We start from the raw sequence: 13,529 nt of genomic DNA, 5'->3' as shown, positions 1-13,529 counted from the left end.
TATCATTACCCATCATTAAATCAGTCTTCACTTCACCACCTCTCACCTCTTTCTCTGTGAGCAGTTCAATGTCATGGTCCTGTAGAAAGTCCATGGAGCGCAATCTCAGCTGCTCTGCTGTGCTGTCTAAGGACTAAGGGTCAGCAAATTAGTGCTGAGCGCATCAATAAAAAGATCAAATAATATGAAACAAAAATGGCAATGGAAAGTCACATCCTTTTAGATTCAGTTATGTCTGTTTACTTCTGCACATCACTTTTGTCAAATCTGCGTTGCTGTGAAGTGCCGCTGTTTCCTAAAGAGCTCCTCCAGTTTTAGCACCACTGACCAAAGCAGCACCCTCTGCAGTCTCTTATGTAACTTTCTCTGCAAAGTCAGTTCTGCCTCAGTTTACGTAGTCATGGTCTTTGTACAAACCTTACTCAGTTTAGGCCTGTCATATGGAGGATGTCTGTCCATGGTGCACATGACGATGCGATCAGTGAAGCCCTCTTGCCTCAGTGTCTCTGCACACACCAGACCTGCTGGACCTACGGAGACATTCACCATAAAAGAGAAAGTGAAGGGAGACGCTGCTAATGGGAGTAATCTCTGAGAAATCAAAAACGAAAAGAAAGAGAGACAAAAACACACTGACCTGAGCCAATGATGAGAACATGGCTGAAGCCTGTGCTGGAGTTAATGACGGCTGAACATCGGGCCATAGGCTTTGACCTTTTCTGTGACTGAAGAGCCTGGAAATGTTAAAAAAAAAAGATTGCAGATCAGATGGTCCGTTTTATTTCCTCGCATAAATCCTCTGCATTCTTTTTCTTGTTACCTGCTTGTTTGCACGAATGATCACCTTGTCCTTTTCAATTCTGACCTGGAGCAAACAGACATGAGCGATGTGTACACTTTTTGATTGTGCTTAGAGACATGATAAGCCAGGGAATGTGTTAAGAGACAGCACCAGCGGGGAAGGTCACCTGGAAGGTAGGCAGGCTGTCCAGCCCAGGGAAGTCTTCCAGGTCTCCCGTTGCAATATTGAAACACGCCCCGTGCCAGGGACAGCGCACGTGTCCTTTTGACAACACACCTGGAATGACAGGAAATGGAAGGGAGGTCAAGTGTATGATATTGTTATATATATTATATGATCAAGAATTTTAATACTATACCTAAAAACATTTTTACTCACCTTTGACCAGGGGTGCTCCGTAGTGTGGACACTTGTGGGCCATGGCGGAGAACTCCCCGTGTTCTTTGATCAACAAAGCTCTGCCACTTCCCAAGTCAACCTCTCGCATCCTGTCAAGCAAAAACAAAAGAGGTGTGTGTGCATTCATAACTGTTTCATGATTAAATCCTTCGAGGAAACACACACAAAGGCGATTTTGACAGATGAAAAACAACCTGGAGGAAAAATATCACTATGAAAACAAAGTAGGGACGCATCAGGACAACAAGCTACACTTTACCTTCTGTGAATTAGCAGGTGTATGTATCCATCTAAGCTACACTCTGGTAGCAACAATGAGCCAAATAAATTAAAGGAACAATTCACACAAAAACACTTACACAGTAATCATGTATTCTGGATAAACGCCAAAGCCGGTTCATTTGGTTGTTAAATGATAGAAGAAGAAATGACACAATCTTCATCTCTTCATTAACAATAAAACGCACCCTCACTCAATTTAACACACTCAGGGGTTCTGCTCCTGGTATGACCAGTACTTTAGTAGTCTTGCCTTAAGATGGTCTGTGCTGTGAGGGACATTTTACAGTTAAAAATTAAACGTGTCAAACTAGTAACCCTGCCATTGTTTCTAAATTAATGCAAACATATTCTTAGTGTATCTGTGCTGCAATGTCTTGTAACTAATTAGCCAACATATATACACTGATACTGATGTATCTCTGATGGGCCAATAAAGGAAAATTTAGTTTTATTGTGTTTTTGTGTGAACTGTCCCTTTAAGACATGAACTTACATCCTCCTTGGATCCTTCTTCTTTAATCTAATAAACGCTTGATTCACAACATCTTATTTACCTCCTCATGCATGTGTGCAGGTGTATGTTGAGAATATTTCTTAAGGGGCTTTGTTGATGTAACAGGGAAAGGTAAGACAGGTCTAGCTTAGAGTAATTTAGCTGACCCAAGTGTTTTCTGACATTGTAGCTTTAGGTATTTCTCATATGTACGTGTCCTTGTCAGGGAGACAACAATAGACTGATTAGTTAGAGACAGTAGCTCAGGCGTCAGGCTAGCAGATATCAGTGTTCTCTGTGAATCTTAAAAGGTTGAGTCCTACAAGAATGTTTACAAGAACTCACTGGCTCCACAGATTAGAGTACAACTCATGGATAGTGATAGATTCCAATATGATGAAGCATTGGAGTCTAAACATCAGATAGATCAGTTGTTCTAGGTGATAGATGACCTAATAGAGAAACCCACAGGCACTAGGGGGAAGAAAGAAACATAAAAGGGACCAAAAGATGTTATCCTTCAGATTTGGTGTTGGCATTTGATGTGTTCACATGTTGTATGCTGGCACTGCATCTCCTCGGCCGGCACAATAAACCATGTTATGTTAAGTCTTCATCAGTCTCCAAAACTTCTTCACACCTGAACCTGCCTCAGAAAATTTCTTTAACAGTGTATTTAGAAAAAAAAGTGTTGTTTTTCATTGTCTTACTGTCCGTTTTCCAGATCTTTAACATGACAGACGGAGGCCTCCACGTAGTCCCGTGGTTTGTGGTAGAGGGGGAGCGGCGTGGAGTCGTCATCAGAGCCATGTCCCAGTGCCCCGTTAGGTCTGCAGTCAGCAAAGGGACTCGCTTTGCCATTAGGTGACAGCCCGTCCACCTCTTTTTCTTTTTCCAGGAGAGAGAGTTCCACTTTAACTTCAACTGCACAACACAGACACGTCTCACTTAGAAAATGTCTGAAAATGCACGACTGAATACGTGCAGCGCAAACGCATATGAGCAGTAAAATGATGCTGTAAAGCTTTCAAAGAGAAACCTGTTTAAGTTACATTGGCACATTAATGCCACCACTCCCCAGCGGATTGCACTATTATTCCTGTATGCCTGTCCTCTCTTCTTTTATTACCATCCTTATCCATTGCCTAGGAGAGATGTCTACAACTTTGGGACAAATTGAGTCTGGCATCTCAGCAACTGAAACAAATGAAAGCAGGAAGCAAGTGAAGGGAGAAGTGTGTAAGAACAACCATGTCTTCTTTTCTTTGCCTTTCTGCCTTCTTCTGAGTGGCATAATCATTCACATATAATTCCAGATTTTCTACATGCTATTAAAAACACACCATGCTTGTCTTGTACACAGCAGGAAATAAGTCATGCAAAGCATCAAAATGTTCCTATGCACAGCATGGGCCAAACTTTAAAACTGTTGCTATTCATACCGGATTTACCTGTGATATATGGAAAATCCACAAGAATTGAACATTTTGCCACTGCGTTTAAAATAACCCACACGTTACTCTCCATACCTTTCAATCTGCCTATATCCAAATGCACTTACTAAGCTGGAAAAAATCACTTTGACAGGATAACAATGCCTTAAATAATTAAATTTCCATAAAGGACACTGACATAAACACACTAAAGTACAGCTTAAACCAGCTGTGTTTTGTCTTTTGTTCAGATTTGCTGCTTTCCTAAAAAGACTGTTAAGAAAACAGTCTATAGCAGAGTGGAGTATATTTATCTGTCTTTTGGGAGACAGTCGGTTTTCTTTGATGACGCTGCTGTTGGGTTTATATTTCTGAACTTTATGAATGGTTGTGTAACTCATTTTTGCACTGCAGCAGGCTTTATCTGTTGGCTGGAAAAATGTGCTGATCATCCGGTTCTTACACAGTAATCTGGCTGGAATTTTCTCCTGCTGAGCGAGTCTTAATTAAAATCAATGGAAAATCATAATAGTGAGTGCATTTGCAGGAGAAAAGAAAGAGAAAGCTTTCCACAGCCGAAGAGAATCTCTATAATGTCTGCTGCTAAATCACCACACTGATGCTTCATTTGATCAGCACTGAAAAGTTACATGGTTTAGCACATGAGCCAAAAATATCTCCATATTTCTACACTGTTTAGAGCTTTAACACAGACATTTTATTTCGCTGTTAGTGAGCACAGGGTGTTTAGATCCTTATGTATAATTATTTGTAACCTTTCTGTATTTCTTCCAGTTTTTATGCAAATGAAGGGCAATGTGTTGTGTCTACCACCTCTCCCTCCCTCGTAGATCCTGTCATGGTGCCAATTTACTCCCACTTACACTTAAATGTTTAACTATATATTTACTGTAGTGGGAGTTATATTCATTTATACTTCACACTTTAATTTCAGGTCTCAGAAAATGTTATGTTTATATATTTTATAGAAAGTAAACAATATGAATATTTAATGTAATTTATCAATTTAATGTGCTTTAAAGGCACGGTAGGCAATTTATTTCAGAAGCATTTTTTTTTTGTTTGTTTTCTTTATATTCTGACAGCAATCAATAAATCAAATGCTCTGCCACGAAAATCTGTGGCCAGCCTACCTGCCTCTACTGCACTCTCTCCCAGTGCACTCATTGCACATGTTTGGGGTGAGTGGTTTTGGAGAGACCTGAAGGGAGGGGGTGGGATTTTTTGGGTTGGATACTTTCAAAATATGGCTGTCTCTTGCTAGTTTCTTCAATGTTGCCTACACCAGCTTTAAAGCTAGAGTGCGGGGACATTACATTCAAGCCCTTGCCAAAACAGTTCACAATGCTGATTAAGCCTATCACCGCCAGGTAAATCTCTCTGTATTCACAGTATACTGGTGTCTGTGGTGACATTTCTGCACTGGCAAACCATTAGTGATGTGTTTTATGCCAACCAGCAATGACTGATGTGCCAGAGCTGAAGGGGAAGCAGCGACAGCAGCAACCCAGTATGGTAGAGCCTACATGTCATAGGCACGTGTTGACAGTGTTGTGTAATTACTCTCTCTGTCAGAAGGGGGAGACAAAAGTTCTGCACTGCAGGTTTAAGGCTAAGATTTGAACCTATTAGGCGCTTACCCATTACTGGTACCAGCTGAACTCGCCTTGCCTCGACTCACTTTTCATGTCCCGTCCTCTGTTTTCCATTACAGATATGGGACCGTATCAATGTAGCTTGTCATCATAGCGACACAGCATAAAACTGCCATAACACACACCCATACTCTCTGTACTTTATTACTTTATTATTACCGTGGTCAAATGAGGAGGAGCATAGGTTCCTCTGTTTCATTGCTGTGTATTGGTCACGCAACTAAATAATAATAACGTAATAAAGTACAGAGAGTATGGGTACAGTTACTATCTCGCAATCTCCGGTTAAACTATTTTAAAATGGTGGGTTTGTTCAGGATGTCTCAGCTCACTTGGAATCTCGACAGATGTGATACCAAAAAACCTACCAGGTACCAGGTTTGCCTAGGGCTGGACGATAAAAAATGTTATCACAATAAAAAGTTTCATATCTTTTGATATTGATAATTATCACGATAAGTATCAAATCGTTATTTCTTTCGAGTTTAAAGGCTGATTTTTGCCCATGAGTGAAAGTTGAAGAAACATGATGGTTAATTGTGGTTTAATCTTTTCTTAATGTCAACACTTGACACCAGTGGATCACTTAGCAAATCTAAGGTAGAAAATTCAAAATAATTATGATAAAATCTTTGTCAACAAATACGTTTGAGTAAAATTAAGTAAAATCTTTTTTCAGTCCTTTTTCCTCAACAAAATAAACATCTTAATAAAAAAACTAAGTCCTAATTCGTGTATGAATCAAGTGAATAAAATTTTTAACATTTATTGAATATTTATTGAACATTTGTTATATTGTTATTGAAAAAAATTATATCGCGATAATTATTGTTATTGTTTTATTGTCCAGCCCTAGGTTTGCCCAATGGAAAATCAAAAAAGGCGAATAGAGTCAAGGTGAGTTGAGCTGGTAACTTCTGGTGGAAAAGGGACTTAAGTCACTTCAGCGTTGCTTCCTGATTTAACCTTCATGAACAACTTCCGTGCCGGTACTGAGCAGTGAACCTCTCTCCTCAGATACCCATAGACACAAGTGATCTGGATCTCTGCTTTATTTTGGTATGATCTGGGGTCAGATCAATCGTATTATAAATTTTATAGGACTGGCAAAAAATGTGTTTGGATCTGACATCTAGGTTTAGTAATCTTTGAGAATTGATTTTCGAGGTTTCTCTCCTCACAGCATAATAAATAACGAGGTGTGATGTATACTAATGAGCTTTTATTTGATTTATTTTCTAATCAGTCAAGACTCTCTGTTAAGTTTGATTTGTCATTGATTGATAGAAGGTGGAGGTCACACTATGGCCTGAAAGTCAGCAGCATCTGTTCAATCATTTGCATAGCCTACAGACATGTCGTCTCTAATCACTTCACTACCATGAGATGCTTTTGACAGATGATTTGATCTCGAAGTTTTGTCTTCATACAACTGAATGGGAAGAAGCGTGATAGCTAACCTCCTAGCAATGCTAACACTTAACTGGATACACACGCACACACAACACGTATTTTGAAAGTGTCTCTATACTGAATGCGACACGAGCAGCGATGTATTGTTTTCTATCTGGTTGGTCTGGCCTCGAGCGACGCAGCGCTGCGCAGCGCGACTACTTCTGTCGGACGCCCCGTTTCTATCTATTCTAGCTGCTCGTTATGAAAGCGCTGCATGGACAAGATTAATTCATTAAGTTGAAATTAGTTGTTACCCAGGTAGTGGTAGTAGCTGACTGAAGTAATAAGTTTCTGTTAAAAAACTAGACACGACTTACGTGCTGTTGGCGTTGCTGTGGTCATTTCCAGTAGGTAAAGAAACACCTAAATATCACAATATAAAACGTGTGTTTTCTGTTTAAAAATTACAAACGTAGGAAGAAATTAAGCACTCACCCATCTTTATAGTTGGGTGTCTCCAGTCTGATCACGAGCACACAGCTGATAGTTCGTTTACATGACGCAACAGCATATTTAACGGATTCAGGGTGGACAGAGAGTGATGTTACACCACGAGACGCGAGAGCAATCAAAATCCTCCCACACAAAGCACGATACAGCAAGAAGGCAGGATATGAGATGACATGTACAACAGGATTTGGAGGCTGTAGGTGGATTTGAAAATGATTTAAAAAGAACAAACTGTCCTTATTTAAATATATATACACTGTATAGACTATATATTTTAAAACAGCTGTTGACTGGTATTTCCGTGGGACCAGTTTCCAACATGTGTTTTCAGTTAGATTCATTGACACCGAAAATGATTGAGAACAGAGTGTCTTCTGTGTATTAACAACTTATTTAAATTATAAGCAAAGTCAATGGATTTTTCTAATATCCATTAGAGCCTACCTATAGGATAGGCTATTCCTATAGCCTACTTCATGGACTGTCATGTTGTGAAACCTTTCTTTAAAATACTTATTAAAATATAACAGCTGGAAACCACACAACAAGTATTCTCATTATAAATTCATCAGCCTGACACTTTAATCTATACATTGTTTAAATTTCCAGCTGCACACAACACTGCAAATGAGGGCAGTAATTCAATATTAGTGACTTTTTAGTAGAATAAGAATGTGATGATATGATGTTATCATGTTATTGTTATACAAATGTATGTTGCCCTAAATGAATGATTCTGAGCAAGATTAGCAACAGAAAGATTTACAACATGAGTTTGAAGGAAGTTTCTTATGTTAGGGTCTCATGTAACTCAACAGTTCATTACTTTGAACATCACTTTGATTGTGGTACGTTTATGGTATGTGGTATGTTTCATATCAATAGGAGCAAATATGCTTCTTAATATTGTGAGAATTATGTCAACCACATTGCCCGGCCCTACTGGAAATACTAAAAGCAGGATATCAGCTACAGGGGTGGACAAAATAACATGAACACCATACAGTATTATGCAATCCAGTACAACCGTTCAACAGCACAAAGTTATTTCAATACAGGTGTTTCAACAGCTTTTCCATTACCTGATTAAGATAGGGAAACATGTTGGTTACCTGGTTTGGGTTTGGAGAAGCATCCTCCCATGGTGGGCCCAGGATTGTGGGACACCCAGGGAGCGGGAGGGAAAGGGGGAGGGAGAGGGAGGGGAGGCGCGGTCAGATCCTCAGGCTGGGCTGCTTTGTTGGGAGGTAACGATAACACACAACCGTGTAAATGACAACCTGCAGGTCCAAGCTGGCCATCGCACACGTCAGCTCCTTCACATAATCTGAATGGACACACACACACACACACACACACACACACACACACGCACACACACCTTACATATCTGTGTCTCACTGGTTTACATAAGTGTAAAGTTTGAGAACAGGATGGATGCTGTTTAGAAATGTTTAAGAAACTGTCTGCTTTTTTACTGCTTTCAGTTTCAAATTTGAGCTTTTCCATTACAATTTTGTCTTTCAAATTGATAAATCATTTGGCCCCTGTTTGTCTCCATACTTCTTCATGGTCCTGGGTGTTTTAATTAGTCAGTCACTGGCTATGTTTTTGTTATTTATCACAAAAAAGTGTCAGTATTAGACTGCCAAGGAAACATATCTAAATTATTTTCTGTGTGCATGTCTATATAACATGAAAAAAGGAAACAATTGTGTTAATTAGGTACATTTCCATAAACATTGTCACCTTTGTTCATGCATATTGCATGTTAAATATTAACAGCACTCTGACACCTATTAACGTTCTCGTCACACTGTGCTTTAAAGGGAAGCAGGGGCCCCCTGAGTTTTAAAATCCCCCTTGTTTTGTTGCTACGTTGCACTCACATTTCTGCCAGATCTGGTATTTAACCAACACATATAGTTAGTTAGTTACTCACAGATATGGTATGAATCTGAGCAAGATGCGGGATAGCAGGTGTTCTCACCCAACATGGTGCAATCCATCACCAAATTATCCTTTTGAGGTAGAACCAAAAGGACTGCTTGATATTCTGAGCACATCTTAATGTCCTTGAACTTCCGAAAAAAAAGTGTGCAGTGTTGAATGGAGCACTGCTTAGAAAAAGTTCCTGAGAACAAATGAGAAATGGAAAGATCTCCTCTGCCTGGCCACAACTCTGCAGCTAAGATTGTGTTGGAATTGCTAGTAGTGGGTGAAAGTAATTATGTACATTTACTCAGCTACTGGAAAATACTAAACTTTTCACTACATTTATTTGACAGCTATGATTTCTTAGGAATTCCACCAAAGGGAGATATCCCCTCTAAACTTCTCAGATAGTTTAATTTAAATGGCTGTTTACTGCCTCAAGAGGTAAAATTATCAAATATTTCAGTCCAAAAATTAATACAGATTTGTGCTGCAGATTTTTTCTGTTCTTCTTTCCTACTTCATTAATCATCTCACGACACCTCAGTTTTATCTTGTGACCCTTTGGAGGGGCTCCTTGGTTGCGAACCACTGGACTAAACTACCTGAATCTAAAGTAGTTAAACTAGTTCCACCTCGACCAGCTACAGCAGTAAAATGCTACTTACACAAGCCAAAAATACTGTAGAACACTAAATTCAAGCAAATGATGATTTTTGGCTATAACATCATGTCAGATTTTCTCTCCCACACAACTGGAAAAGCCTCTTTTTGGTCTGTATTCCTGCACTGTGCATCCAAATATCTGTGCCAAGCATTTACATTTCCCTGCATTCAGTCATGCTAACACAGCAGAGCCTTTGATGTTGTGTGTTTCACTTAATACTGAGAGCAACATATCAAATCACCTCCCTAATGAAGACTTCTCTCTCACATGTTGCCCCTTTAATAATTTGTCACCACTGAAATTTGGATGAACAACAAATTGGAGCTGCCACGCTGGAGTTCCAGCAAGCCCAAGATATTTTGTGCAAAAACTAAAGTAGGTTAAGCAGATTTGGTCTTCACAACATATGACGCAGATCCCGCTCTCTCAGTGTTGGGCTTGTCCCCAAGCAGTGCTAATAATCCTGCCTACAAACAAGCTGTCAGTTTCACTCGCTTGCTTACAAATGTAATACCTGACAGGAATGTTGGAGGGGAGAATTAGCCAAATGCAGCTCCTAGTTGGTGGCGAGGAGGCAGATCTATAAACTGACTGTGACTAAAAAAAAGCAGGAATGTTGAGCACCAAAGTTTCTGCGCTCTGACGGACACATCCATCATTCAAAAGTGAACTCATTCTACAAGAGTCAACTGTGGTGTTAGTGCTCTACAAAGATGAAACTGGATTTTCTGCAGCGCCTGAATAAAAGAAGAGCTACTGGTCCATTCACCTCCAGCAATCCAAACTGGCGGTCTCTGTTTTATTCAAACGCTTGCTTGGCAGGTATGTTAGCCTGTAGTTAACGATTAGGGCTCTCTGATCCTCAGCTGATAAAGGACTCAGAGCTCATGCAACTGTACTCTTTAATATCTGACCACACCTCTTTCACTTACAGTTTGCATGTTCTACTGGTTTGTGAAATACAAGATAAGGCTGAGGGATCATCTTTTGATTGCGTAAACCAAGAGCAAAAGTGCTCACTCGCCAGGCTGTTAGTGGTTATCTATTTTGTTTAGGGTCAGCTGAAGGAGGCATTCAATGTAATATTTAATCTTTTTAGCAATTCTGCATTTCTCATTTTGATGGTTCTCAATGGACACAAGTGAGGAGGAAGTAGTCAAGTGTTTCAGGTCATGTTTGAAGTTAGATTCATGCACCTTCGTCAGTTGGGTCAGCAGGATGTTTCCCGAAATGCCAAGAAGCTTTTGATTGACTTCTATTTACTCCATTGCCTACGTGTCTTAACTATAAAAGAAAAAAAAAGAGTGGATTACAGTTAAACACAGTTCCCATTAAGAAGCTGTAGTACGTGATACAATAAGACATTGTGAGCAAGTTCATTCACACCATTCACGACCAAGTTTGTATGAATGTTTATATTGTTTGCTTGTAGATAAAATGGCAGTTACATTTTTACAGGCAAGATCAGGAGAGCTGACAACAGCTTCATGAGGGCTCAAACTATATCTTTAGTGTGTATAAAAATAATGTACTGTAATGTCTAAAGTCTGGCCCATGCATTAGCAGGTGACAGAGGTCATATAGTTAAGCTATTAAAGGAATTCAAAAACAAATCTTCAGCGTTATGTGTAATACATAGATGCCATGTGGCTCAAGAAAACAAAGATTATTCCATCCTTCAGCATTGTTTACTGTGGCACTAAAAGAGGTTCATCAAGTGGGAAACATTTTGCATTACTTTCTCTGTTTCCTCTTTAATAAGTTGACCCAAACTTTATATCCTGTTAATTATATTCTTCCATAAAAACTACAGCTGGTTAACGAGGGCACTACCGACTTCTATCAGGTCATTTTGCTGCTGCTTTGAGCGATAACCTCTCCATGATGTCATGGAAAACCAGAATTGTGGTTTGCAGAAGGGTATACACCCACACAGAGGAGCTGTGCTTTCATATAACAATTCTGCTATTGACCAGTCTCGCAGCATGCACACAATCATACACACACACACACACACACACACACACACACACACACACACACACAAGTTGCTATCAAAACCAATAAAAACAAATAGAGTGTGAGATGTCCAGTGTGAGTTACTGATGTACTAACTACTACAAACTTGATCTGTCCTTTAGATTGTAGAAGTGATCTGGTCTTATTTTAGTGAGTGCGTAGCAGAACTTAGCAATACATTCAAATCCACTGTGTACTGTAGCTATGTGTTTCTGCTATTGTGATTTCAGATTTAGATACTGCACCACAGTACATGGATCCCCCGGGGACCAGAGAACAAACAACTTCAATACAAGTACTCTGTGTGCCTACATATGCACCAATGCAGGCGAAATCCACTTGAAGAAATAAGTCTGATTATACACAGAGCATCACATAAACACATCATAATGGGAAATAATCAAACAGAGCTAAATTTCCTGACTGTAAAAAGGAACAAATCTTACCAGTGTGCATGGAGCAGGTGCACTGAGATCCTGTCAAACTCCCTGGTGCTCAGCTTCCCCTGCGGAGCACGGCAGCATATTAGCACATGCGTCTCCTAACAATCCTGTCCCTCTCCGGGATTGGCTCAGTCCATTGGAGTATTCCCAGTCTGTATGTCCCTCTGCACCCTCCTCCGCTCTCCTCTTCTGCCTCTTGATGCAGCAGAGGCTCTAGTGAGTGTATGAGTGTAAGCGTGAGTGTGCGTGTGTGTGTGTGCGCTCTGCCCCTTGCAGAGCCCCCTTCCAGCAGCAGACTAAGCAGACCGGTCGTGGGAGTTGCTCTCTTTCCCTGGCCGAGTCTGTAAATGCAGCACGGGGGACCTTTGCCAGTTTCTCAGCTGTATGCAGTATTGATGGAGTTGCTGAGGGGATGCTAACACAGCATGAATTCTCACCGTTCCCTGCTCTCGTCCTCCCGCCTCTTCTCTCTCTTTCCCAAACACACACACTCTTTCTCTCCCGGAGGCTGCTTGCTTTTCCGGATCCTTTCAGCTTCGCCTTCAGATGTCAAAGACCTGGCTTGTCAGTTAAGCCTGATCAAAGACTGCTCTCCCCACCAGTGCACTGCCTGGTCTGACTGCCCACTCATCACACTAGCTCATTACCGTGCATGCATTGTGCTGCATGTCTGTGCTCCAGCAGGAGTATGAGCTATTGTTAAAACATACCTGTAACTTTTATTGAATTCATTAAAAAAATACTCTGCAGACTGCTGCACGCTGTAAACATTAAAACTGTCTGTCCCCGTCTCCAGCCCCAACTCCCCAAACCTGTCATCCTCAAGCTGTCCACCAGATGCCCTCAGAATTTCCGTTCTTTCCCCATAACCTACCTGCTCCACCCATCTACACACCTGTTCCCACTTCTCTCATAAGCCCTGCAGTTACCTGGCCTACTCCGCCCACTCCTCACTTGCAACTCATTCCCTCACCAGCTACTCACCATATATACCAGTTCACTTCCGTTGTTCCTTGCCAGATGGTTATGTTGCGTTGCTGTGTGCTCATCTCTCTGTTCCCTGGCTCTGTCTACGTTACCTGGATTTGATCTTTGCCTGTTTATTGGACTTTGGATTCCTGCCTGCTGCCTACTGGATTTATTTGCATGTGTTGGACTGCTCTCCGTTTTTGACCCTTGCCTGCCTCACCTTCCCGTAAGCCTTTGTACCTTCATTTTGTGTAATTAAATCATTGAACTGGGCCAGATCTGCCTCGATGGTTGCATTTGGGTCCTACCCCTGTATTCCTGCTACCCTGTTTGCTCTGTTGTGAGGAGCAGTGTAACTAAAGCAGTGGTGACAAAAAAACAGCTCTTATAACTCAAAACCAGATGTAGGTGTGTGCTACACTTCTTTCAGTGTGTGCAGAAGAGGGAGAATGAGTGAAGGTGCAGTAAATCCCACTTTCAGTCAGGGGGTGGGGTGGAGCAGGATT

At 40.8% G+C, this 13,529-nt stretch overlaps 1 protein-coding gene across 1 annotated transcript in view; it reads right to left on the bottom strand.

The window, feature by feature from the left end:
- LOC123959897 (apoptosis-inducing factor 3) overlaps window positions 1-12,832 on the bottom strand; it is a 21,907-nt gene extending 9,075 nt beyond the window's left edge. Inside the window, exons 1-10 of the mRNA XM_046034227.1 lie at window positions 12,058-12,832; window positions 10,789-10,876; window positions 8,103-8,317; window positions 2,687-2,900; window positions 1,181-1,290; window positions 969-1,078; window positions 821-865; window positions 638-734; window positions 418-530; window positions 47-133 (exon numbers count right to left, since the gene is read on the bottom strand). Of these exons, the coding sequence (XP_045890183.1) occupies window positions 47-133; window positions 418-530; window positions 638-734; window positions 821-865; window positions 969-1,078; window positions 1,181-1,290; window positions 2,687-2,900; window positions 8,103-8,133 (807 nt within the window). The 5' untranslated portion in view covers window positions 8,134-8,317; window positions 10,789-10,876; window positions 12,058-12,832. The remainder of the gene's footprint in view (window positions 1-46; window positions 134-417; window positions 531-637; window positions 735-820; window positions 866-968; window positions 1,079-1,180; window positions 1,291-2,686; window positions 2,901-8,102; window positions 8,318-10,788; window positions 10,877-12,057) is intronic.
- Between the last annotated feature and the right edge of the window lie 697 nt (window positions 12,833-13,529).

The sequence above is a fragment of the Micropterus dolomieu genome, linkage group LG21 (assembly GCF_021292245.1).
Source record: "Micropterus dolomieu isolate WLL.071019.BEF.003 ecotype Adirondacks linkage group LG21, ASM2129224v1, whole genome shotgun sequence".
Taxonomy (NCBI): domain Eukaryota; kingdom Metazoa; phylum Chordata; class Actinopteri; order Centrarchiformes; family Centrarchidae; genus Micropterus; species Micropterus dolomieu.
This window is presented reverse-complemented; position numbering and strand designations above follow the sequence as displayed.